The sequence below is a fragment of the Miniopterus schreibersii genome, assembly GCF_964146895.1.
Source record: "Miniopterus schreibersii genome assembly, chromosome: X".
NCBI lineage: Eukaryota > Metazoa > Chordata > Mammalia > Chiroptera > Miniopteridae > Miniopterus > Miniopterus schreibersii.
The window spans coordinates 83,887,064-83,914,886 of NC_138104.1; the positions used below are offsets into that span (position 1 = coordinate 83,887,064).

At 36.5% G+C, this 27,823-nt stretch overlaps 1 protein-coding gene across 1 annotated transcript in view; it reads right to left on the minus strand.

The window, feature by feature from the left end:
* The window catches only part of PRRG1 (proline rich and Gla domain 1), a 101,463-nt gene that overhangs the window by 8,355 nt on the left and 65,285 nt on the right, over window positions 1-27,823 (minus strand). Inside the window, 3 exon segments of the mRNA XM_081125711.1 lie at window positions 21,293-21,298; window positions 21,300-21,383; window positions 21,386-21,456. Coding sequence (XP_080981837.1) covers window positions 21,293-21,298; window positions 21,300-21,383; window positions 21,386-21,456 — 161 coding nt within the window.

Sequence of the window (27,823 nt, forward strand, 5' to 3'; positions counted from 1 at the left end):
CTCTTTCACATAGATGTTTCTCTCTCTCTCTCCCTTCCATTCTCTCTGAAAAGCAATGGAAAAAATATCGTCGGATAAGGATTAAAAAAAAAAGTGGCTTTTTTATATTATCTACATCACCTTGGTATAATCAAGCATCAGTAATGCACATGAAAATGGGTTTTTTTCATGGTTGGCTGTGTAATTAAATTTCTCTGGTTTCTTTGACATGCTGGAAATAAAATATATACGACTAAAAGAAAATAAACAGATTTTTATTTTGAATGGTTAAAAAGAAAGCCTAGACAAAAATGGAATCATAAAACCAGATTTTTACTTTACCTGTAGTAATTCAATCCACATTCAGTAATGAATGTATAATTACCATCTCCATTTGCAGATGAGGAAATGGAGGCTCACAGAAGTTAACTGATAATATACTCAAGGTCATTTAACATGAAACGTTGGAGCTGGAATTTGAAACCAAGAGGCCTGGCATTCGAGCAAACCAAAAAGCAATCTGCCTTAATGTATAAGGCATTTTGGCCATATCTGGCTACTTTCCTAGAAAATTCAATCCATCATGTTAAATTTTAGTCAAAAGCTCAGTTTATAAATTAAATATTTTCAATTAAAGTAACATTGATTGGACAGAAAGGTACTTACTGACAGATTTCTTTGGGAACTAGACTTACTTTATTCTTTAGGCCAGAGAATCATATGAAAATGCACTTAAAATCAACCCTAATATAATTGTCATTCAAAAAAAAATTAAACTCAGCTTATGTCTCTGTATGCTATTTTTTAAAAATGTCTTTATCTTAGTGAAAGCAGCCAAAGATATTCAGGAAGAGAAAATAATTCTAAGACTAGGAAAGCAGTGTTTTAGAGGGAATGAAAATTTGTTGAAGAAAAATATCATTAAAGGTTCTCAGTAATTTTAGATCAGGCTAACAGTATACAAATAATAAATGTGATCTGAATGTTCTAGAGAGGTCTGAACCATCTGAGAGGGAATAAGCCAAGAGGTAGGTGTTTCATCACAGAAAATGAGTTTTAGGATGAAATTCAGTATGTACAGGATTCTATCAAGCGATATTAGCTGCTCTTTTATAAAATATGTTTTTCTGATTTGAATTTTCTCACTGGCATTTATTAGAATTTGAGTGACCTACTCCTAATTCAAAGTAGAGCTAAGAATGTTTTATAATCTGATTAATTAGCTCAGAACCTACCCTGTGAAGTTTGGAAATGGGTGATGCTGCCCAATAGCATTTATATACAGCACTCACATGGCTTCTCTCTTTCCTTGAACAAGTATGACAGGAAAGGGAAGGAAAGATTATCAGAGATGAGGGACAAAAGCCACAATCCTAACTCAAAAAGCTGCCTAACTGAGAACAAGTTGGGGCATTTCAGCAAGAGGTTTTCTAAAAATTTTAAGATTCTTTATCAAGATGGATGTTCTGGGGAAAATGGCTGGAGTGAAACAAGTCAACATTTTTGAGTTAATTTTTGTCTAGAGGATAGGAATATGTAGATATAACTTCTGAGAAAATAGAAAAAACATTTGTAAATTACTATATAAAAAGTAAGGGATTATTTTGAAAACTGCCACTAGGGTATAGACAAGTTGACAAGAAACAATATTTATGCTGACTACAGTGCCAATTCAGTTTATTTTATGATAAAGTTGAAAATGATACAGCTAGAAGATGAAGAAGAGGGTATGGTTTTGTGTGTTTTTAAAAGTAAGTATGAGGACTATTATTTTTGCAAGGTAGCAAACAGCTTACATAAAGTAAAACTTCTATAAGTTAGATATAATTTTTTAGAAAATGTTAATGTTTGGATTGGCATAGTTGAGGGGGAAATGGATATCTGTACTGGTATAAAAGGCAGCAGGAGGAATTTCAAGTCCCAAAATATCCCCCATGACCAGTATTCAAAACTGACTGCTAAAAATTCACTCTTTCAGGGTTCTAGTATAAGACAGCAATATACAAAGATCCTGAACATAACTCCTCCCAAGGACATACCAAATCTACAGTTACATATGGAACAAATTCCTGTGAAAAAAACTAAGAACTACCTGAGCAACTCCTACACATTGGGTGAAAGGAAAAAAAAAACATCTAAGCAGGCAGGAGAGACTGAGACAAGTTCTCACCATAAATCCAAACTCTGGTGCATGGACCCGTAATCAGGAGGGAACTCAAAACTATGAGCTTTTCCCTGAGGAGCAAAGAGCCACATCAGGCACCCCAAATTTTAAGATATGCACCAGAAAGATGAACCCCTAAAGCATCTAGCTTTGAAAGCCAATGAGGCTCACTTCCAGGAGACCCACAAGGCTATAGCAAACTGAGAAATGGTTCTTAAAGTGTTCATGAGAGCAGACTCATCTAGCACTAGGAACCAACTGAAAGGCACCCAGACTCTGAGTGAAAGACATTTACTTGCTTACCTTAAAGATTTGGCCTGCGGGTCAGGCATTTAACTTAACACACGTACAGGGGTCTACTGAGGTACTCTCTGGAGATAGAGGACAGCAGCGTCAACTTTGCACTCTCCCTCTGCCTTGCTTCAGCTTACTGGTCTCTCCCAGAGAGGAGCCTGTACCCTCCTCTGACACCCTGATTTTTGCAGCTATCATCCAGAAGTCATCTGGCTCTGGTGGCGAGCAGGGCTTATGCTCATAGGTCCCACAAGACTGTAACTAATGAGAGAAATAACTCTTAACCAGCTACCACCCCCAGGACACAGCAAGACTCAACAGACTGAGGTGCTAAGTCTTTCTGTGAAATAGGCCAATTAGCTTATCTTCACAGTTGCAGCCTGAGGGGCAAGATTCTAATTAAACACACATCTGAGGGCTGACTGTAACCAAGTAAAAGGTAGGAAAATATAAAGAAAGGAGAATTCAGGAAAAAAAAAAAAATAATAGGCAATGTAAATAAAACCAAACATAGATTCTTTGAGACTAAAAAGAAGACAGATCAAGACTGGAAGATATGGCACTGTGACAAGAAGCACAGCGCCCTTACTCCCAGCCACGAACTTGATTTACCACCAAAATACTGTGTAAGCAGTTTGGAAAAAACAGAAAAATATATCTGAGGGGACGTATTTTGAGTAGGGAGCACTAAAGAAACATCATACAGTCTGAATCTTTTCTCTGCCCCTTCTACCTCCCAGAAACTTCTCTATTTTTTACTTTTTATTTTATTATTATTTATTTTTCAATACTATTAGCAATAATGTCCTTTCCTCTCATTCTATTTTTTCATTCTCTCCGTTTTATTTTTTGTTTTGTTTTTTGCTTTAGCATTTGTGTTCTCCCTTCATTCTCCCAATTCTTCTTTCACTTGGGATGTTTTCATTGTGATTGGCAGGATATTTTGTAAGATACTGCCTGTTTCCTGGCAGTTTTGTTGTGTACTGTCTTGTCTTGCTAGCACCCGTACAACAGCTCACATGATGTGGTTGGGGCTGAGTCACACAGCTAGCTAACCTGAGAGGAGAGTCCTCCCAAGAACAGGTCAACAATAATCTAGACTCAGCCACAACAGGGGAGCCCAAAGAACCCACAAAAGAGTCACACACAAAAGAGACACTCTAGAGCAAATGGCTCAGAAGCATAAGGAAAACACACCTCTGGGCTCCACTGGATGTACACTACAAAATCCCACCCCACAAGACTGGGGGACAGCAAATATATCTAACATACAGATACAAACACTAAGAGCCACCAAAATGGAGACAAAGAAACCCATAAACTAAAGAAAAGGAAAAATCGCCAGAAAAAGTCCTTAATGAGATGGAGTTAAGCAAGCTATGAGAAATAGAGTTGAGAGTAATGGTTATAAAGATGCTCAAGGAAATTAATGAGAACAACAAGACAATGGAAAGGTCGAAAAACTTATTTTTGATATTTAGCTCTTTTTTTCATGTTTTCAATAAGAACCAAGCAGAAATGAAGAATACTATATCTGCTATCAAGAATACACTGGAAGGAATTAAAAACAGGCTCAATGAAGCAGAGGATAGAATAAGTGACTTAGAAGATAAGGTAGGAAAAAACCCTCAACCAGAGCAGCAGAAAGAAAACACACTTAAAAAGCATGAGGACAGTCTAAGGGAGCTTTGGGACAACATGAAGAGAAACAACATTCACATCATAGGGGAAGCAGAGGGGGAGGAAAGAAAGCAAGGGATAGAGAACTTGGTGGAGGAAATAATGACAGAAAACTTCCCTAGGATGGCACGGGAGAAAGCCACACAAGCTCAGGAAGCACAGAGGGTTCCAAGCAAGAAGAACCCAAAAAGACCCACTCCAGGACACATCATAATTAAATGGCAAATGGCAAGGACAAAGAGAATACTAAGGGCTGCAAGAGACAGACAAGCAGTGACCTACAAGGGAACCCACATAATGCTGACAGCTGATTTCTCAACAGAAACACTTCAGGCCAAAAGGCAGTGGCATGACGTTCTCAAAGTAATGAAAAGCAAGAACCTGCAACCAAGATTGCTTTATCCAGCAAGGCTATCATTTAAAATTGAAGGTGAAACAAAAAGCTTCCCAGACAAAAGAAGGCTAAAGGAGTTCAGTACCACTAATCCAGCATTGCAAGAAATGCTAAAAGGACTGCTTTAAGAAAAAGAAGAAATATTGAGAGAAAGGTACGTCAGAATAAAGGGGAAAAATGGCATTAATTAAGTATATATCAATAACCTTAAATTTAAATGGAATAAATGGTCCAATCAAGAGACATAGGGTAGTTGAATGGAAAAGAAAACAGGACCCAAATATATGCTGTCTACAAGAGACCCACCTGACAGCAAAAGATTCACACAAGCTAAAAGTACAGGGATGGAAAAAAATATTCTATGCAAATGGAACCGAAAAAAAAAAAGCTGGAGGAGCAATACTTATTTCTGACAAAATAGACTTCAAAATAAAGACCATAACAAGAGACAAAGATGGTCACTACATAATACTAAAGGGATCAATCCAACAGGAGCAAATAACCCTTATAAATATATATGCACCCAATAGACGAGCACCTAAATACATAAAAAATGTTTTGGTGGACTTTAAGGGGGAGACTGACAGCAACACAATCATACTGGGGGACTTTAACACCCCACTATCTTCACTGGACAGATCATCAAGACAAAAAAATCAACAGGGAAGCACAGACCTTAAATGACACACAAGATCTAATGGATTTAATTGACATTTACAGAACATTGCATTGCAAAGCAGCAGAATACACATTCTTCTCGAGTGCACATGGAACATTCTCAAAAATGTTCCATGTTAGGGCACAAGGCAAGTATCTACAAATACGAGGAAACTGAAATCATATAAAGCACCTTCTCGGATCACAATGCCTTGAAACAAGAAATCAACCACAATAAAAAAACTCAAAAATATTCAAACGCATGGAGGCTAAATAGCATGTTATTCAACAATGAATGGGTTACCAATGAGAGCAAGGAAGAAATCAAACACTTTATGGAAAAAAATGAAAATGAACAGACAACAACCCAAAATCTATGGGACACAGCGAAAGCAGTCCTGAGAGGAAAGTTCACAGCAATACAGGTATACCTCAAGAAACAGGAAAAAGCTCTACTAAACCATCTAACACAACAACTAAAAAAACTGGAATGAGAACAGCAAAAGCCCTGAGGAGTAGAAGGAAGGAAATAATAAAGATCAGAGCAGAAATTAATGACATAGAGACTAAAAAAACAATATATAAAATCAATGAAACCAAGAGCTGGTTCTTTGAAAACATCAATAAGATTGGTGAACTTTTAGCCAGACTCACTAACAAAGAAAGAGGACCCAAATAAATAAAATCAGAAATGAAAGATGTGATATAACAACTGTCCCAACAGAAATGCAAAGGATTGTAAGAAAATACTATGAACAACAATACACCAACAAACTGGAAAACATGGGTGAAATGGACAAATTCCTAGAAGCACACAATCTTCCAAAGCTGAATCAGGAAGAGGCAGAAAACCTGAATAAGCTGATAACATCTAATGAAATTGAAGCAGTAATCAAAAAACTCCCAGCAAACAAAAGTCCCGGACCAAATGGATTTACAGGCGAGTTTTACCAAACATTCAAAAAAGAATTAACACCTATTCTACTAAAACTATTCCAGAAAATTCAAGAGGAGGGAAAATTTCCGAACACTTTTTATGAGGCCAGCATCATCCTAATCCCGACACCAAATAAAGACACTACAAAGTAAGAAAATTACAGGCCAATATTCCTGATGAACATAGATGTTAAAATCCTCAACAAGATACTAGCAAACCAGATCCAGCAATATATTAAAGGATCACACAACACAACCAAGTGGGAATTATTCCAGGGATGCAAGGCTAGTATAATATTAGCAAATCAATAAACGTGATATATCACATAAACAAATTGGACAAAAATCATATGATCATATCAATAGATGCAGAAAAAGCATTAGACAAAATCCAGCATACCGATTTCTGATAAAAACTCTCAGCAAAGTGGGAATAGAGCGATCATACCTCATCATAATAAAGGCCATATATGACAAACCTACAGCCAACATCATACTCAATGGGCAAAAACTAAAACCACTTCCCTTAACCTTTATCCGATGTTTAGTTCCCGGCAAGGAGTGGGTCCCGCTGGCCGAATTTAAATGCTGATGGAATTTAAATGCCGTCTTTTAAAGGTTAAATACTCAGAAACCTAAGCACATACGTTCTTTTTTACTGGCAAAAGGAAAGAAACAATTATTTGTACAGTTGATCCTGGAAAATATATGGAGTTTGCATGATGCTGTCTTTTAAATGCCGTCTCTTAAAGGTTAAAAACAGGAAGAAGACAGGGATGTCCGTTTTCACCACTCTTTTTCTACATAGTATTGGAAATCCTAGCCACAGCCATCAGACAGGAAGAAAATATAAAAGGTATCCAAATTGGAAAGGAGGAATTAAAACTGTCATTATTTGCAGATGTCATGATATTGTACATAGAAAGCCCTAAAGACTCCATCAAAGTACTACTAGATTTGATAAATGAATTTGGCAAGGTAGCTGGATACAAAATTAACATCCATAAATCAATGGCATTTTTATACAACAAAAATGAACTCTCAGAAAGATAAACTAAATAAGCAATATCATTTACCACTGCACCTAAAAAAATAAGATACCTAGGAATAAACTTATCCAAAGATGTAACAGACCTGTACTCGAAAAACTCCAGGACACTGAAAAAAGAAACAGAGGAACATATAAACAAGTGGAAGAATATACCATGTTCACGGATTGGAAGAATGAATATCATTAAAATGCCCATACTACCCAAAGCAATTTATAGATTCAATGCAATTCCTATTAAAATACCAACAACATATTTCGCAGAACTAGAACAAATATTCCAAAAATTTATATGGAATCAAAAATGACCCCAAATAGCTGCAGCCATGTTGACAAAGAAGAACAGAGTGTGTGTGGGGGGTCATTTTACTGGATATCAAACTGTACTACAAAGCTACTGTAATCAAAACAGCCTGGTATTGGTACAATAACAAACATATATAGATCAATGGAACAGAACAGAGACCCCAGAAATGGACCCACGCCATGATGGTCAGTTAATATTTGACAGTGGAGGCAAGAGCATACAGTGGAATAAAGACAGTCTCTTCAATAAATGGTGCTGGGAAAATTGGACAGCTACATGCAAAAAAATGAAGCTAGACCACCAACTTTCACCATACACAAAAATAAACTCAAAATGGATAAAAGACTTAAATGTAAGTTGCAAAACAATAAAAATCCTCGAAGAAAACATAGGCAGTAAAGTCACAGACATTTCATGTAGTGGAATTTTCAGTGATACATCTCCTAGGGCAAGAGAAACAAAAGAAAAAATAAACGGGACTACATTAAAAAGCTTCTGCGCAGTGAAAGAAATCAGCCTCAAAATACAAAGGAAACCCACAGTCTAGAAAAACAGATTTGCCAAGGATGTATCTGATAAGGGGCTAATTTCCAAAGTGTACAAAGAACTCATACAACTCAACAAGAGGAAGACAAAGAATCCAATTAAAAATTGGGCAAAGGACCTGAATAGAGACTTCTCCAAAGAGGTATACAGATGGCCAAGAGACATATGAGAAAATGCTCAATGTCACTAATCATCAGAGAGATGTAAATTAAAACCACCATGAGGTATCACTTCACACCTGTCAGAATGGCTACCATCAACAAAGCAACAAATGACGTGCTGGCGAGGATGTGGAGAAAGGGGAACCCTGTACATTACTGGTGGGAATGCAGACTGGTGCAGCCACTATGGAAAAGAGCATGGAGGTTCCTCAAAAAATTAAAAATGGAACTGCCTTTTGACCCAGTGATCCCACTTCTAGGAATATATCCTAAGAATCCTGAAATGCTAATCAGAGAGAATAGATGTTCACCTATGTTCATAGCAGCACAATTTACAACAGCTAAGATCTGGAAACAGCCCAAGTGCCCATCAGTAGATGAGTGGATAAAAAAGCTGTGGGACATTTACACCATGGAATACTACGCAGCTGTAATGAAGAGGGATCTCATACCCTTTGGGACAGTAAGAATGGACCTGGAGAATATTATGCTAAGCGAAATAAGCCAGGCAGAGAAGACAAACATCACATGATCTCACTTATATGTGGAATCTAAAGAACTTAATAAACTGATGAAAAGGATAGATTAAATGCCACAGAAGTATGAATCAGACTGAGGAATCTCAGAGGGAAGAAGCGGGGTGTGGGTGGGTGGGGGAGAGATTAACCAAAGAATTTATATGCATATATGTGCATAAGCAAAGGACACAAACAATAGTTTAGTTAGGGACTGGGCTGGGGGGGTGAAAGGGGTCAATAGGGAGAAAAAGGGACATCTGTAATATTTTGAACAAAAATAAATAAACAATAAATAAATAAAGATAAATCTCTAGGTACACTGATCAAGAAATAAAGAGAGAAGGCATAAATTATCACTATCAACAATGAGAGAGAAGATATTACTACAGATAATGAAAAGGGAATAATACTGTCAGGACTGACTTAGACTAATGATTTGTTTAAATTGATTTCAGAGGAAGGGAGGGAGGAAGGGAGACAGAGAGAGACAGGAAGAGATACAAAGAGAGGGAGAGGGAGAAACATCAATGTGAGAGAGAAAAATTGATTGGTTGCCTCTTGCACGTGGCTTGACAGGGATCGAATCCTCCACCTAGGTATGTCCTCTGTCTGACAGGGAATCACACCCGCTACCTTTTGGTGTATAGGACAACACTCCAACCAACTGAGCCACCCAATCAAGGCACAGACTAATGATTTACCTCTAGCAGCTGGGTATATTACAGTTGGGCATATTATCACAAAATTGTTGTTCTTTTAGCAAGAAAACGGGGATAAAATGATTTTTAAATCACTAATCAACAGTGTCTGCCATACTTTTCTTCATTAACAAATTAGAATATATTAATTCAGGCAATTTCTTTTCTCTGCAAGAATATTTGTGATAGGGCAATCCATAATCAAAACTGCAATGAGCACAGGATTTCTAGGATAATGGAAGTAATACAAAATGTGGTAGAGTGGAGAAAGCAAATAGAATGTTGTATTCTGGAACAAAGTGTCTTTTTTGTAGTAAATTAAAGGATACTAAAATCCCTAGTAGATAATTATTTATCTCTGTTTTGTCTAGAGTTTGCCCTAAATTTTAATAGTTTAAAATGGAAAACAGCAAAGTGGAATGTAACAGTTTTAATGAAGAACTAATATAAATTCTAGGTTTATGGGGAATTATTATTTTTATTAGTTTATCTCTTCAGTTATTAGTATGCACCTGGATCTTTATAATGTAATCTATCTAAGTAATAAAAATGAATCTCTGTAGAATTGAAGTTTCATTAACTTTTTATAGAACTAATTCTTTATCATCTCCTCTACCTCTTCAGATATTATTCTAGAATTATAATGAAACCTAATCAATTTATTTAGCTTAAAGACAGCTTCCTTGAAAATGATTTCACCATCAAACCAAATAAGTTCAAAATTGTCTAAAAGTTCAGGTTGCCACTTCTCAGATAATAACAAGAAATCTCACCCTACTCCTACACTCCTTCCTAATTGGCTCAATTATATTGCAAGTTCTATTGTTTTCTTCTCTTTGAGACATCCTGCCATATCTATGTGTGACAGCTACATGGTATGATGCTCTTGAGTGCTAGATTAGGAATCAAAAGCCAGGAGTTCCAATTCCACTTGGAAATCAGGCATATCATTGGTCTTTTGGGCACTCACACTATTTATCTAAAGATGGAAAGAAAGTCACCTCCTTTGCTTGTCCCAATTGTTGTTCTAAAGCATTTTAAAACAGCAAAAATAATACAGCAAAGAATGGGTGGGTACCAGCAACTAATTTTTCATTTCAATCATATCTGGGCTTAAATAAGTTATTGTGATGTGCCTTTATTAATATCCTAATAAAAACAAGCCTAAGAAATCTAGAAGTAAACTGTTTCATTGTACAAACCTTGGCATAACCATCAGCAGTTAAATTAGGAGGGAACTGTGTTCAGTGCGAAGGGGAGAAAAGACAATGAATTAGGACATTGGGTCCCATTTCTGGCTGCACCAATCAGTAACTTGCTATGGGAAAATGAGAAAATGAACAATTTCTCTGGGACTGTTATTTGTGAAATGAAGAGCTTGATCTATTTGGTTTTTATGGACCCTATCAGTTATAAAGATGATTCGAGCCTATCCCATCAGTCTTTCTTCAACAATGAAATGGAAAGGAGAATCAACCTTTATTCATAATGAGCAGTGATTGGTATCAAACATTAGCTTGGGAATGAGATAATATCTTAACATTCAAATAATAATGCTATTTTAAGTTATGACTTAGTTTGACCCTCTAAAGCATAAAATTGAAGAAAAGGCAGAGCCCTCTTCACTCTGCTGGTTGCTTTATGTGTAATGGGGGAATAAATCTGTTTTCAGCTTGATGGTAACAAAGACCTAGGGCTCACTATCACAAAGTTCCAATTTCCTTTGCCACAATTTTATTGTACCTCGGAAGTGGCTAGACTGAATCTTATTTCTATAGTTACTAATACTCCAATCATAAGAACCATCTATGGTCAGAAGCCTTGCTCTGGGAGGACTGTGCCCTAGCACTGGGGGAAAGAACCAGTGACAGCCCCCAATATTAAAGGACTCAGCAGCTACCCACTGTAATAGAAATTGATTTAAAGTGGTGGGCCCACCTAGAAGGGAATCTTTGAGGAGTGGACAGGGGTGGTGTCTGGTTGCTGTATTTTATCAAATATACCATGGATTGAATAGCATACTGTTTTATGTATTTAAAAAAAAAATGCTTCCAACTAATCCATGACATGTCAGTGATTATAAACTGTACCTCAACTTAAAAGAAGTTAAAATGTGAATAAATGATCAGAGAATCAATGAAATACTGTAATATTTATTGGGTTTTGTCATCCACTTGCCTGAATACATTTATCAAAGTAGTTACTTTTTTTAATATTTATACTTTTTGGTAATTAATTTGTGGCCTCAATAATCTACAGTATTATGTACAATGATAGAAATCATTAATAAAGAAAAAAATTGGCATTTTCTGTTAGATAGTGTGTCATTTAACACTTCAGCCTCATCTTAGAATAGGTGGTTTCTTCCTTTTCCTTTTATGGAGGTAGAAGTTTAGTTATTAGGCTAAGGAATGTAATTCCTCTGGTTAACAGGTAAACAAACCCCTGTTCTCTAAATTCAGAGCTACCCCCCCCCCCCCAGTATGCTATGGGTGGCATGTGACATTATTATTTCATATGAAATAATAGATGCATGAAACATTTACCAAGCAAAATTGCTGATCTAGGGTTCTAATCAGATCCCAATTTGAACGTGAAGGTTTTATTCTCATCAATCCCACTGACTGACTGCGGCTCACTGTTGGATAATATGAGCATTCCTAACAATGACAGTACTGTCCATCAAGTCGTCAAGCATCCCAAAGCAGCAGCACAGTAGCTGACAGTGCTGCTAGGATGACTAATGCACTTGCTAGGTTGGCTTGTCACACTTTCATAAATTCAAAGTTACTGTTTATCCCTAAGACTTTAAACTATTGAGGGGAGCTCCAATAAAGCCAGTTGTAGGGTACTGCCATTTCATTCCGAGTAGATATCCACTTAGGCAGTGGACTGATTGGCTGATGTGCCTCACTCCTTCCCCCTGTTCCCATATGAAGGGCAGGGTACATTTGAGGAAAAGTGGGGTAGAGAATGGGCTCAACAATGGAACATATCCTTTCCAAGGATTAAAACAAGGTGTACAAATTTCCCATACGTTAGGTGGATACTGTGGAAAGCTTGAGCCACATTGCTGCTACTTTGCCTCAGAGGGCTGTTTGCCAGGCAAAGGGCCCCCAAAACAAGGAAGTGAGGTATGCATGTCAGTATAGAAGCCAGCTGGGGAATAAGGCAAAAGAGGCCCACATGAGTCACAACTCCTATTTCTGGAACTGTTGTGGGGAGGCTTCTTCTAGGTCCCTTTGAACATGGTGCATTTCCCACCCAATTTACAATTAGACCCACCAAAAAATTAGTTACAACCAAGAAAGGGCTATAGCAGTACCAGTGAAGTTAGAGACATCTGTCTCCTTTCCCCTTCCTTCCCTCCAGTCCTCAAAATACCAGAGAATAGAGAAATGGAGGGGGTAAGGGATAAAGAGGAGATCATATCTCTCTCTTCACTCCAAGACCTTAAGGTCAAGCTTTAGAAGGACTGGAGGAGTGGAGGAGGAAATGCTGAGCATAAAGCGAATTCAACACTAAAGTTTTGAATGGAAGAGAGTGGACAGGAGTTTTTATCCCCAAAGTGCCTAAAAAGGTATGAGACCTGCCTGTCTCTAAGGAACAGAAGTTTAGACTGTCTAAGTAGAGTGGCTATACAAGTCAAGGTCTTTTTATACACGTGACTCGTTTATTTGACCTTAAACGCTGGTGCAATATTGCCATGGAATCCTTGGGATTCTACCAGATCTATTAGAAGAACTCTGGCAAATTAATTCCAACAAGGAGCAATGATGAATTATGAAATTCTATGTGTGTCTTCAGTGCAATCATGGGTAAACAGCAGCATATTTGTAGGTTACACTAAGTAGACACTGCTGTCTATAATATGCATATTTATATTACAGCTATGGTACAAATGATTCTACAAGTGACAAAAAATGGACTCATCAGTCCCACAGTACCCAGTCTCTCAGGGGAGGCCTGAAAAAGATGAACTGGCACTGGGAGAGGAAATCTGATGAGGTAACTTCAGGGCAAGGTTCACTGATTGCTAGCATGGGCAGGAGAGACCCACACTGGAGCCAAGTCCACTGCTTTGGGAGGAATATACAGACTGAAACCCTCCAAATTAAGTTACTATCATAACCTGAAAAGAATAATTGAGACTACATAGGACGTATAAGCCCGGCCAGGTGTGGCTCAGTGCTTGAGCGTCGACCTAGGATCCAGGCGATTGGGGTTCAATTCCCGGTCAGGGCACATGCCCGGGTTGCGGGCTTGATCCCCAGTCGGGGCATGCAGGAGGCAGCTGATCGATGACTCTCATCATTGATGTTTCTATCTCTCTCTCCCCCTCTCCTTTCCTCTCTCTGAAATCAATAAAGATATATTAAAAAAAAATAGCCCAGCTGCCACAGAATAAAGTTCACTACTAATTTAAAAACATCAACAATATAATCAATAAAAATTTAATATAAATGATCATATAATGGACAGTGATACCTGCCTATATATGTCAGACCTTCCTCATTTCTCTAGTAGCTCAGAATACCAATTGCATGAAATAACATACTTTGGTCCTATTTAACTTATTCTCATGAGATCCCTAAAATAAATAGACAGAAAGCCTGTGGGAGCCCTAGGAAACCACCTTCATGTGACTGAAGGGAAACTTCATATTTGGCTCTTTCCCCAGGAGGGTCTGGGATGGGTCTAGCAAAGGGAAAGTGTGGGAAGACTTGAATGGAAATGCATAGAGTATGGCTGGGAGATAGCCACACCGCCACCCCATGTTTTCCTCCCACCTCCCTTCCTTCCTGAATTCCCTCATCCTTCAAAGAGCAAAGTTCTGAATCAGTGGCTAGAGTGCCATCAATGGATCATGGAAAGCTAAGTAAAATATGAGTTTCCCTAACAATCCCAAAGAAAATGAGTTTTTGCCTGTAAGAGTAATGAGTAATCTCTAGGAAACTAGTGATTAAACTCTTAAATACCTGAGACATTGAGCATCTCTTGTAATCACTATCTCTACCTACAATTGTCAACATGCTAGTTCCTGCCAGAGGCTCTGAACTCAGAGATTTCCAATGTAGCTTTTGTAACATATCCTTGTATGAAGGGGCACTGCATATCTCTTTCCTCAGTTTCTTTTTCAACAATTTCTACAATAAACAAATTTAAATGGCAGCACTTTGGAATGAGAGGTATTATCTAAAAAGGAATCTCTGGACTTAGATCTAAAATCCTTGGATATTATTAACTAAGTTTCTAAAATGCAATCACAACTTGGGGGTGGAATAGAGCATGGGGTGCACAGGGACTAGAATAAAGACTTGGGATGATGCACCCAGACAGGAAAGTCATCCATAACCCCAGAAATACCACTCACTGCAAAGCTCTTTGAGAATTTTAACTAAGCAGTTTTAGTTAAACCCCTTACTTTACACTCTAATGAAATGTTATCTGCTGATTACCTACATTAAAATCCCCAAGACTGCTCAACAAAGCAGCTTCCATGGCCCCAAGAGATCTGTGGACCTTAGACTGTGCATTTTTAAAATAAACTTTATTTATTTTGGAAAAATTTTAGATTTACAGCAAAATTGCAAAGATATCACAGAGCATTCCCCTGTACCCTTCACCTAGTACTTTCTAATGTTAGCATCTTACATTGGGATGGTACATTTGTTATTATTAATGAACCAACAGCGGTCCATTAGTATTAACAACTGATCACCAGTTTTACCACCTTTTGTTCCAGAATCCAATCGCCATTGCATTTAATCATGTCTCTTTAGTCCCCTCTAGTCTATGACAGTTTCTTAGTCTTTGACAGTTTTGAGGAGTCAACTATTTTGAAGACTGTCTCTCAATTTGGATGTCTTTGGTAATTTTCTCATGGTCCCCCTGAGATCATGTTATGGGATTTTTGGGGAGAAAATACTAGAGAAGTGAAGTCCCTTCTCATCATATGATATATATGACTTATCACTGACTATACTAATCTTAATCACCTGGTCAAGGCAGTGTTTTCCAGCTTTCTCCACCGTGAACATATTTCTTCTCATTTTCCATACTCTATTATTTGGAAGCAGATCATCAAGTTCAAGTCTCACTCAAAGGAAGCAGATAATTAAGCTCTGCCTCCTAGGAAGAGGAGTATTTACAAAGATAATTTGGAATTCTTGTTTACTGTAGAATTATCTCTACTCTTCCATCCATTCATTCATTCATTTGTATCATTATGGACTCCTGTATTTATTGTACACTTTGAGTTACAATCCAATACTATAATCTTATAATCCAATGCCAAAACTGTTCCAGCTTTGGCCATGGAGAGCTCCTTAAGGATGGCCTTGTGTCCCTTTGTCATGCTCCCATTATTTGTTTCTTTGAGCATTTCCTTCCTTTCTGGTACTATAATATGTTCCAGCTCATCTTGTATTCTCCTTGCACCAGGCCAAAATCAACCATTTCCCAAAAGTTTTGGCCTCTCTTATTGTGGAATGGTATTAGAAACCCAGAACTGGGCACTGAGTAGGACTATGCAGTTTTGATAAGCAGCCAAGATGATCCATGTACACTCTGAAGTTTGAGGAAAGCATTTTGGAAAGTCAAGTACAAATAAAATAGAAATAACTTGTAAAGAAAAGTTCTGAAATAGTTGTTTTTAAAAATTACTAAGTTAGTTTAACATGAAAAGTTCCAAAATGCAAAGAACCCTCGTGGACCCATAGAGATGAAGAGAGCTCCGGAGCAATGGTAGAAATAAAAAAAATCATTCTAAAATAAAGCGGCTCTAATTCAGCACCTAAAAACCAGAACAAAATATATGTACTGAAGGCTTTCTCTGTGCACAGCATCAAACCAAATGCTGTAGGTATAATTTCTCCCTTTTATTTTTTTTCACTGTAAAATTGTTTTTGTTTTTTTAATGGCAGGTCAAATATCCTAAAACATACATATTTTGATAATCTTCTAATCCCAGTTGAGTTCAAATATTAAAGTAATATTTTTCCCTTTTAGAAGATACAGAAATTGAGGCCTAGAAAGGTTAAAAGTTTAGTAAGCAATACAGTCAGTAGGTGGCAGAGCTGAGATATAAAATCAGATCCATCTGATTCTCAAAACAGAGGATTTTGCCATGGCATTCTGATTAACTATGGCTTATATAAGCCTTTGTGTGTATGTCTACTGTCTCTACCAGATCTCAAATACCATGAGGAAGGGTCAGTTTATTCATTGTCCTGTGTCTGTTTCATAGCAAGCACTCAGCAGATAATGTCTGAAATCTGATCAAATTTCTAGGTGGCGAAAATGAGAACTGCAAAGTACAATACACTTTCTCCCACCATATAACATAATTAGACTTCTGTTCCAAATTAGGCTAAAAAAATTACAAAAAAAATTCCAACATATTATACTGGAAACAGACTTCTAAATTCACATAATCCAGATTTAGGTATGATGAACATATACATGTATGCATAAACTTCTACGTGATATATTTTAGTAAACAAATAGTTAATAAGTAGTCTAAGAGTTGAAAGAAAATTCCAAAAGCCAATCATTTTCTTTACTGCCAGGATTAATCAATCATAAACTTCAAAGATGAAATTGCGTTGTTCAATGCTTCTTAACATAGAGCAGATTCTTTTTAACATGTAACAAACACTATTCTTAAATAGTTTTTCTGAAATAGATCAAGGATCAAAATGCCGTTTCTATTACACTTATGAGACCAAAAACCCTTGGGCACACCTTATTGTCAATGCTATGGATTTAATGGCATAAAGCAAACTCAGATGATAGGTTTTAAACCATAAATAAGGGGAGAAACATAACAACAAATAATTTAAAAATTTTAAATTAAGTCCACATCTTATCAGCTAACTTTAAATCACTTCTTCCAATGAATTAAATGTATACTTTGTAATACGCCAATCCATTTGATCATTTCTTCACTGTTTAATCAAATATTTAATTCCTATTACATGCCAGCACTGTTTTATATGCTAAAGACCATAGGTATGAACAAAGTAGAAGGGAAATCCCGCTGTCATACAGCTAACAGTTCTGGGGGGAGAGCAACAATAAACAAATACAACAAACAGATGTCAGATGGTGATGTGCTGGAAAGAAAAAAAATTCACAGAAGGGGAAAATATTGCAATTTAAGGTAGGATAGATGAGAGAGTGATGGTGGCTTGGGTGTAAAGTGGTAACAAGTAGAGAAACTGAGAGGTGATTAGATTCTAAATATACTTTCATGTCAGAACCAACACTATTGGCAGGTGGGGTATGGGATATGAAAAAAAGGGAAGAGTCAGGGATTACAACAAGGCTAAGGGCTTAGCAAAGAAATGTATGGACAGTTACCACTTACTGAGATCAGGCTGTGGTAGAAGCAAATTTGGGGCGAAGGGGCCCAAATCTGTCTATGTTTAGCTTGAGAACCATATTCAATTCAAAGAGGAGATGCTGAGTAGGCAGTTAGTCATGCAGGTCTGCAGTCCAGGATACAAGTAAATCTGGGAATTATTAACATTTCAAGCCCCGAGAGTAGGAAAACTCACCAAGGAATGAGTAGAGAGAAATGAGTTTCAAGAAATGAGGTGGTTGCTGGAGGGTGTGGGGTGAAGAGTCCCCATCCTCTAAAAGATGTGTAGGGTAATGAGAATGAGGAAAAGGTGATGCTGGAGAGTGCAAAGAACTGCTTGAGCAATTGTTGAAGGACTGGTTTCAAAGATTGCTGAAATGCAGCATCCTATCTCTGCGGACAGGAAAGGATACATAGAAGCACTGAAGTGCATAAAGGACAGAGAGGTAAGCAGTAAAACCACTGTTCACCTTGAGAGTCAGTGGTAAAACTAACTCAAACAATAAAAGAAGTCAGTAAGGTAGTAAGATATACAATTAACACAAAAACCAACAGCCTACAAAACACACATCTGACAATGGACCAGTATCTAGAACATATAAAGAACTCTCAAAATTCAATAATAAAAGAAAACAAATAACCCAATTAGAAAATAATAAAAAGAGTGGTTGCCAGATGTGGGGCATGGGAGATAGGTAAAATGGGTAAAGGGAGTCAAAAAGGACAGATGATTGCTAGAATTAATGGGGTGATCACATTGTAAGGTATAAAAATGTCAAATAACTCTGTTGTACACCTGAAACTAATATAATCAATATAAGATTATATACCAACTATACTTAAAAAGTAAATTTTTAAAACGTACAAACTTTTAGTTATAAAATAAATAAGTAATGGGGAAGTAGCGTACAGCATGGCGACAGTGACTATAGTTAATAAATACTATACTGAATATTTGAAAAGTTGCTAAGAGAGTAGATCTTAAAAGTTCTCATCACACAAAAAAATAATAAAAATTGTGGGCTGATGGATGTTAACTAAACTTATTGAGGCAATAATTTTATAATATATATACATATATATATATAGTCATTATATACAATGTTGTGTGTTATTTATATCTCAATTTTTTAAAATTAATGTAAAACAAGAAAACAAGCAGAAGACAGGAAGGGAGATTTCATGAAAGGGAATGTACAAATATCAAATAAGCACATGAAAAGTTGTTTGACATCATTAGCCATTAAGGAAATGGAAATTAAAATGTGGTATCTCTACACACCTATTAGAATGACTAAAATAAAACATAGTAACAACATCAAGTGCTGGCAAATATGCAGAGAAACTGGATACTCAAATACTGCTGGAGGGGATATAAAATGGTAATTTGTACAATGACAGATTAGTTTGCCAGTGTCCTAAAGAACTACACAAACACTTATCATATAACCCAACAATTGTACTCCTGGGGATTTACAGTCCCAGAGAAATAAAAACTTATGCCCACATGAAAACCTTTACATAAATATAGCAGCTTTATTTGTAGTAGCCCCAAACTGGAAACAACCCAGATGTCCCTGAAGGACTGAATGGTTCAAACAACTGTGATAGATCTATACCATAGAATACTACTCAGCAATGAAAAAGAACGAACTATTGATACACACCACAACTTGGATGAATCTCAAGACTACAATGCTGAGTGTAAAAAGCCAGTATCATAAGGTTCCATATTAAATGATTCCATTTCTGTCTTGCAATGACAGAATTACAGAGGTGAGGGAACAGATTAGCGATTACCAGAGGTTAGGGAGGGTGGGTCAGGGATGGGGGGTATGACTAATAAGGAAGAATTTTGTGGCAGTAAAAGAATTCTGCATCTTTATTATTAGTGGTGATTATAGGATCTACACACGTGATAAAATGACATAAAACTATACACAGTGTAGCAATGCCAGTTTCCTGTTTTTGATATTGTACTACAATTATGTAAGATATAACCATTGGGGAGGACTAAGTAAAAGTTACAAGGGGGCTTTCTATATTATATTTGCAATATTTTTTGTGAATCTATAATTATCTCTAAATAAAAAATTTAAAAACACATAATGTACCCTTGGAAGTATAACTTAGACCATGAGATTTCTTAGAACTCAAGTCAAAATAAATATATGGTTATTTAATTAACAAATTAATAGTCTAGTACATAAGTGTTCATAGCAGCTTTATTTGTAATAGCCCCAAACTGGAAACCACCCCAATGTCCATATACATACAATGATACACTACTAAGCAATAAAAACTAATGAACTGTTGGTACATACAATATGGATGCATCTGAACATAGTTATGTTGAGTGAAGAAGTCAGACAAAAGAGTGTACAATGTATGACTTCATTTATAGAAAATTCTAGAAAATATAAACTAATCTATAGTGACAAAAATCAGATCAATCAATGCCTGGGGGATGCTGTTTGTGGGGAGAGGTGAGAAGAAGGAATTATATGGGGCAAGAAGGAACTTTTGGGGATGATGAATTTATTCACTATCTTGACTGTGGTGATGGTTTCTTGGGTGTATATATATGTCAAAACTTACCAAATTGTACACATGAAACAAGTATGGTTAATGGTATGTCAATTATAATCCAATAAGGTTTAAAAAGATCAGTAGCTTACACAAATAATGACCAGTTAGAATATATCATGGAAAAGAACACTCCATTTACAATAGCAACAGACCAATACTTAGGAATCAACCTAAGAAATGTACAAAACCTTGAGTTCTTAAACCTTGAGCTCTTTCCTCTTAGTCATGGGTCCTTCTCAATCTATCACGAGATCAAAGCCCCTTTCTTTAAAACTTCTGCAATAAAATGTTACTTCTGTAATAAAATTTGATGACCCTCTAACACATGTGACATCCCTTGTTTAGCATCAAGTGTTATTTTTATGGTGCATTGGAATGGATCTTTATATAATGGCTACCTCTGGCAACGTAATTTACAACTGCAGAGCAGTTCTATAGAATTTATACTTCTGCCTTGTGCTTTCCCATCCCTGCTCTTCTTGAATAGCATGCAGACTAAAGAGAAGTGAAGAGGACTATTCTCACAGAATGGGGAGAGGAGTTCAGGTATGTATTTTCTTTGGTAGGAGAAGTAAACCATTTTAAAGTAGTGTCAGCATCTATTAGCTTCCTCCACACTTTCTCTCTGATTAGGCAGAGTAAGGGGATGATATCTATAATTTTCCCCGGACAAAGCTTCCTGTGAAACAAGTGCTTCCCTTTGCTAAGATGACAAATCTCAGTTCAGCAGAGTCCTATGGAAATGGGATCTGCAAAGACAGATTAACATATAGGAACGTGAATCTAGCCCTCTACCCACACAGTAGTTTCAGTTAGATGCCACTTTCAGAGTTCTTCACAAGGGTAATTTTTAATTGCTAGCAATGCACACCACTTGGGAATGCAGATTTCAAACATACATCAAAAAGGTAGGCAAATCTGTGAAAAAAATTTTGAAAAGCTGCCAATATACTTACAGTTTTTTTCATTATTTTCAAAAGCTTCTCTTGCTTCTTCAAATGTGCAGAATTCTTCTTTGCATTCACGTTCAATGTTGCCTTGTCTTATATTTCCTCAAAAAGTCCATTAGCTCTTGGGTAGTGTTTTAGTACTGAATTGGCTTTTGCTCCTGTGAGGAAAACTAAAAAGAGATATAAAAATAAGCATACATTTGTAATAAAAAATGTGGAAAGTTAATATAAAAGATGAAAACTGCTAGATGCTCTTTAGAAAAGAGCCAACATCCTAAATCTCTTTCTGTGAGTCAGCAATGAAGTAACATTTAGCTCCAAATCACCACATCTGCCATCTTCCTCATCATGTGAGTATGTCTTTTCAGTAGCAGTTGCCATGGGCAGTGACGGTGACATAGTTAACTATGTTATATTCAGACTTTAGCACATTCCTGCCAACCATGGGTGTTTAAATACAGGAACAATGATACCACCACTTATACCTATTATTATAAGTGGATACCCTGAGGCATTCTGCTGCTGGCCAGCAGCAAGCAAATCAAAATCCAGTATCTAGACTATCAGTCTTTGTCCCTTAACTAAAAAAAACAAAAAACCCACACAAATAAAACTCCAGTTGTACCTAATGATATAAACCCAGAGGAGCCTTACTTGTATGAAAAAGAAGAGGTGACAAAACAACATCCAGAAATTAAGATAAATTTGGCCATGATCCATTCCAAGGAATAATAGTTTTGTTCTAAATTCACTTAAGTTAAATATATTGTGAAACTTCAATATATCAATGCAATTTCACTGTCCTTCAGAAAAAGAAAATTCTGCGTGACTTACAGGGGCATTTCATATAAACATTCAAAATGCACATTTATGATACCTAATAAAATAAATAAGGCAAGTTATATGCACAGTTATGGGGAATTATTTTTATTTTTACATACAGATTCATTTTAAACTAGACTTCAATTACATTTTCCTAAAAGTGTCATGCTTGTTTGCAGGGATAAATATAATGCTACTAGAAATTAATCTCCACTAATGCAAAGAAATTAGAAAAAATCTCTAATCTGATAAGACTTCTGACATGGGCGAAGGCACATTACAGATCCTTCAAGATATTTAAAAACATCTATATTTTGCAAAGAACATTTTGAAGTAAATGAAAAACAGCAAATGCTCTTTTAAAAATGACAAAAATAGCAATGAATTTAAGGTTTACTTCATTTTAGACATGTGTTTCACTTTATATGAGATATGGATTTATTACTGAGGATTCTTTAAAATACCCAAATTTACACCAGCTAGATGCACCTATACTAGGTTGAAAACTATGTTGGCCTTCCATAAGTGTTTCCTTCCTTCTGTACCTCAGAAGGGTAACCATCTATAAAATGAATCAAAGAGTGATAAAGTATCATTAGAAGGAATATTTAAATTGTGGTAAGTGCTACGAAGGGAACTAAAAGAGTGCTACTGAGATTAAGAATACCAGTGGAGCCCGGCCGGGCATGGCTCAGCGGTTGAACATCAACCTGGGATCCAGGAGATCAGGGTTCGATTCCTGGTCAGGGCACATGCCCAGGTTGTGGGCTGCAGCCAATCAATGACTCTCTCATCATTGATGTTTCTATCCCTCTCTCTCCCTCTCCTTTCCTCTCTCTGAAATCAATAAAGATATATTAAAAAAGAATACCAGTGGAATTTTCTGGCAGTGCTTCTCACAGTTTAGCATCATCAGAATCCCCTAGAGGACTAATTATCACAAAGATTGCTGGACCCAGCTCCCAGAGTTTCTGATTCCATAGGTCTGGGTGGGGCCACGCAGTTGCATTTCTAATAAGTTCCCAGGTTATGCTAGTGCTGCTGGTCCTACTAACACAGTTTGTGAACCACTATCCAACTGTGTGTTACTGAGAAGGGATTAATATATTTAAAATATATTTTAAAATATATTTTACTGTATGACTTTTAGGGCCCTTAACACCTTGCTGACCAGCTATTTCGAGCCAGAACTCACCTGTGTGGCTGGCTACTTTTCCATACTTGAATATTAAATGAAAGCATCTGAATAAACTTAAATGTACTTTATTTTGTCATATCTTATATTACCATATGTTGAAATTAAACATATTTCATGTATTTTAATATTTTTAAATATTTTACTATTGTAATATGTTTTTGAATGTGATATATTGTGTAACATGTATTTACATGTAATGGTACTAAACAAGTTTTACATACATATTGTTTCACTATGCTTTCCCTTAGAAGAATACACTTTACGCACCCTAGTGAGATTTTTTTAAAACGCTGGTTACTATTTTTTGTAAAACATGATCTTGCACCTCTTATAATCTGAGCCTCAACAGAGATAACTAAGAAAACAGTCTAGAATGCTCTTTTAAAACTACATTGCTTTCAGACCTTACAATTACTTAAATTAATGTAAATGCAGACATGAGTTATCTCATGACCAGTCAATGACATTTGGGAATGGAAACATCAGTTAACTCTTAACTGGTCAGCAAGGTGTTTTAATATATGTTTAATATATAGTTGTAAATCTCCAGAAAAAGAACATGACCCATGCATCTGTCATATTTATTTGACTATGGCACCCTTTTTTGAGGGACGTTTCACTTAATTAACAACTACCTAGCCATTGGTCTTATGTCCTCTAAAATGACATACAAGTCTTCTCTACATAATAAAGCTAACTAATACATGAAGACAGTAACTGATTTCCCTTGAGTATTCTATTTTCCAGGATAAATATATCCAGTTCCTTCATGTAATGCTCATATAAAATGTGTAAGAGTTTCTACATCATCTGTATCTCATAAAATATAGTGTCCTAAACTGAGTGCAATATTCTAAGTGTGGTCTGATAAGTGTAAAACTGATCGGGACTATCTATCTGCTTCCTTGTTATAAAACACAATAGATATGTTAATGTAGTCTAACATATCCCTGACTTTTGGGACAGTTTTCCTGAAGATAAACCAAACAAACAATAATGTATTTTGAGCTTTTAAGAGAAAAAAATGAAATTCTCCTAAGAGAAAATAATTTTCTTATGTGCTATCTACATGGAAAAGGGTAATCAAGGAATGTAGCTAACTCTTGTAACCAGAAAGCAGGCTAATTAGGGTGAAGCAACTATAAGTTAATATAGCAAGACGTATCATCTAATCCCAGCCTAATCAAATTACCAAGAGCATTCCACAAACACCTTTGGTGTATTTCTTATACTTGGAAGCAAAGTAATATAATAGTGAGAACTCTAGTTAGAATAAGCTGGCAAGTAGATTTTAACTCACTTGCTAAATCTGGTCAACTAGAAGTACCACCTGGAGTAAGAATATGACCAGTAGTGAAGATATTGTTATAGATTAGCTATGTCTGCCATATAATAAGGAACAGGAAGCTGTGGCAGAGTATTTACCAGTCCTCATCGAAGTAATTTGTAAATCTAATGGATGATAACAGAATTAGAATATTTTTAATGTGGAAACAAAAAATAAAGGGGAAAGGGGCAACTTGGACCCATAGGATAAGATTAGACTATCTCTTTCTAAAACACTAGGCAATTTCCATGCTGTAAGGGCTTCTAAAACTAAAGCAATGATGTTTGAAACTAAAGCTCATCCCTTCCCTCTGCTTCCTTCTCATCAAATTGTGTGAGTTAGTCCACACAAAGTAGCCCTTTGAGGGCCATTATTCCCACCATCAAGAATCATGTGTACACCTTCATCAGAGATTACATGATGTGACAAGTATACAGAATATGAATGTGCTTTGAGAACACGAAATTGAACTGTTATTCAAAACATGTACTTTTCTTGCCCTGGCCAATGTGGCTCAGTTGGCTGGGCATTGTCCCATGCACCAGAAGGTTGCTGGTTCGATTCCCGTGAGGGCACATGCCTGAGTTGCAGCTGGGTCCCCAGTAGGGATCGTGCAGAAGGCAACTGATCGATATTTTGTTCTCACAATCGATGTTTCTCTCTCTCTACTTCTCTCTTCCTCTCTCTCTAAAAATAAATAAAAAATCTTTAAAAACAAACAAAAAAACATGTACTTCTCTCATTAAAGGAAATAAAGACAAATGTAAACTGCTTTCTTTAGATAGTTAGAAAACATCCTTACTAAAGAAAATATTTAAACTCTAAGACTGATACACACATATACACCCACAAAATAAGTACATATACTCAAAAAATATTACTACTTTTTCATAATTTCAAAATAAATAGCTGTCACCTATACTTTCTCTTCAAAACAAAAGAATAAAAATAGATGAAATAAGATGGCTTCTCAAGGAACTCCCTAAGTTACTGCCTTAAACCAAACTATGCAGTTGTGTAATATATTTTTAATGCATTGCAGGATACTAAACTCATATTTTAATGACAATAATCTTTAGCTAAGTGAAATCCTGTCCATACATTTGCTGAAAAAACAGCAGATGATAAGGTCTGAAAATTAACAGCTGATTTGGAAAATTCTTTACTCCAATTATATAATCAGTTTTCTCCCCTTGGGTCTTATTTCAATAAAGGAGACACCATTCAAAGTTGCACATGTTTACATTTTTCTTTTAAGTGAACAAAATTCTTTTTCTTAAGACATATTTACTGAGCACAGACCATGTACAATGAGATCACAAAGTTACAAAGATGAGTAGCAGATGGCTTCTGGCCTCAAGGTTTGCCAGTGCAAGAGATAATGAAGATAAAAGATACACAAAGAGCTCCAATGCAAGAATGAACATGGTGGATGCTTTTTTGAGGTCAAAAGGCAGGTATATTTCTAACGGATAAGGTGTGTTTGGGGTGGGGGAGGAAGCTGAAGACAGACCCTTAAAAAGTGTATTTGAGCTGGCATTTTAAGATTGGCAGGATTAAGACTAGGAAAGACATTCTAGGAAAACAAAACAGTAAGTGAAGACTTGAAATTAAATAAAGCAAGGGTCATAAATGAGGAAGTGAGCTGGTCAGCAGGGCCAGAGTACAAGATTCAAAATAGAAAGAGCAAGAAATTAAACTGGAAACAGGCCCACAGCAATGTCATAAAGGCACTTAATGTTAGGGTAAGATACTGAAACTATTTGACAGCACTCAAGATTTTAGACCAATTCTTCAGAGAGAATAACCTAGAAAACTATTATATCTATAATACATATAACATGTATGTATATATATGTATAATATATATGCATAGCCTTTTTAAAAAATATGTCTATTGATTTCAGAGAGAGGAAGGGAGAGGGAAAGAGGGAGATAGAAACATCAATGATGAGTCATTGATTGGCTGCCTCCTGCACATCCACTGCTGGGGGTCAAGCCCAAAACCCAAGCATGTGCCCTGACTGGGAATCGAACCTCAATTTCCTGGATCACAGGTCTACACTCAACTGCTGAGCCACGTCGGCCGGGCTATACATAGCCTTTTACTGGCCTTTAGCCTTTTCCCCTCCATTTTCTCCTCCTCCTACCCCAAAATGGAGGGGAAAAGGCCAGGGAAAAGGCTACTTACAATAGACCAGGTTAAGAAATAGAGATTATGCATTAGAATGGTGGTAATAGGAATGGAAAGAAAGGGACAAATGTGAAAGATGCAGATATTAGGTGATTTCTTCGGCCACTACACTCATAATGCATCTTATTCCTCAGTAAAACCAAATGTTACCATTCTCCAAACAGGCTCTTTAATACTTCCGTAATTTTGTACCTAATATTTCATCTGCCTAGTGAACTCTTAGTCCATCCAGATATAACATTCTCTAAAAACCTTCCCTAGAGTGTACTCCCCAGTTCATTAGACAGAGCTGCTATAGACTGTCAGTATTTACATATACTTAAATTATTGCAATTAATTAAGCTGTATTATGATTTTTGGTACACCTATCTGGTTCTCCCTCAAGACTAAGGTTCTCAAAGGCAGGCCCCATGTCATTAATATTTTGATCCAATCTCTGTCTTTCATAACATCTAGTAAATAACTTGATACAGAATAAGAATCGATAAGTACGGAATAAATGAAAAGGTAGAATGGGAGAAACTTGAAGGCTGAGTAGTGACTGGAAGCTGGGAAACCATGGACTATGCCTCTAATTATGAAACAGCATGCCAAACTTACTATATGATTGTGAAATGAATACATTAACAGCAAAGTTTCTAGGGAGACAGTACTTGAATATCCTACTTTTAACAAAAGAAACTACCTTTTGAAATTTGTAAAATACTTCTACTTGTGCTCCGCTTGGATCAGACATTTTTTGTTCTGTAAGAATCATTTGATTTTCCCTAATAGTTGTGCGGAGGTAGACTAGCCAAACACCTACTGTTCTGTGAACTAGCTCCTCGATCCCCAAAGTGTACACCAAGATGTGTGTCTATTACTAGACATAAGGAATTAATCATGTATAGCATAGTGTTAGTTTGCTTGCCAGCACCAATCACAGCTCTTTCAAAGCAACTTATGTAATCCTTTTGAAAGCACCCCTTTTTCTGCCTTTATAAACTCTTGATTTCC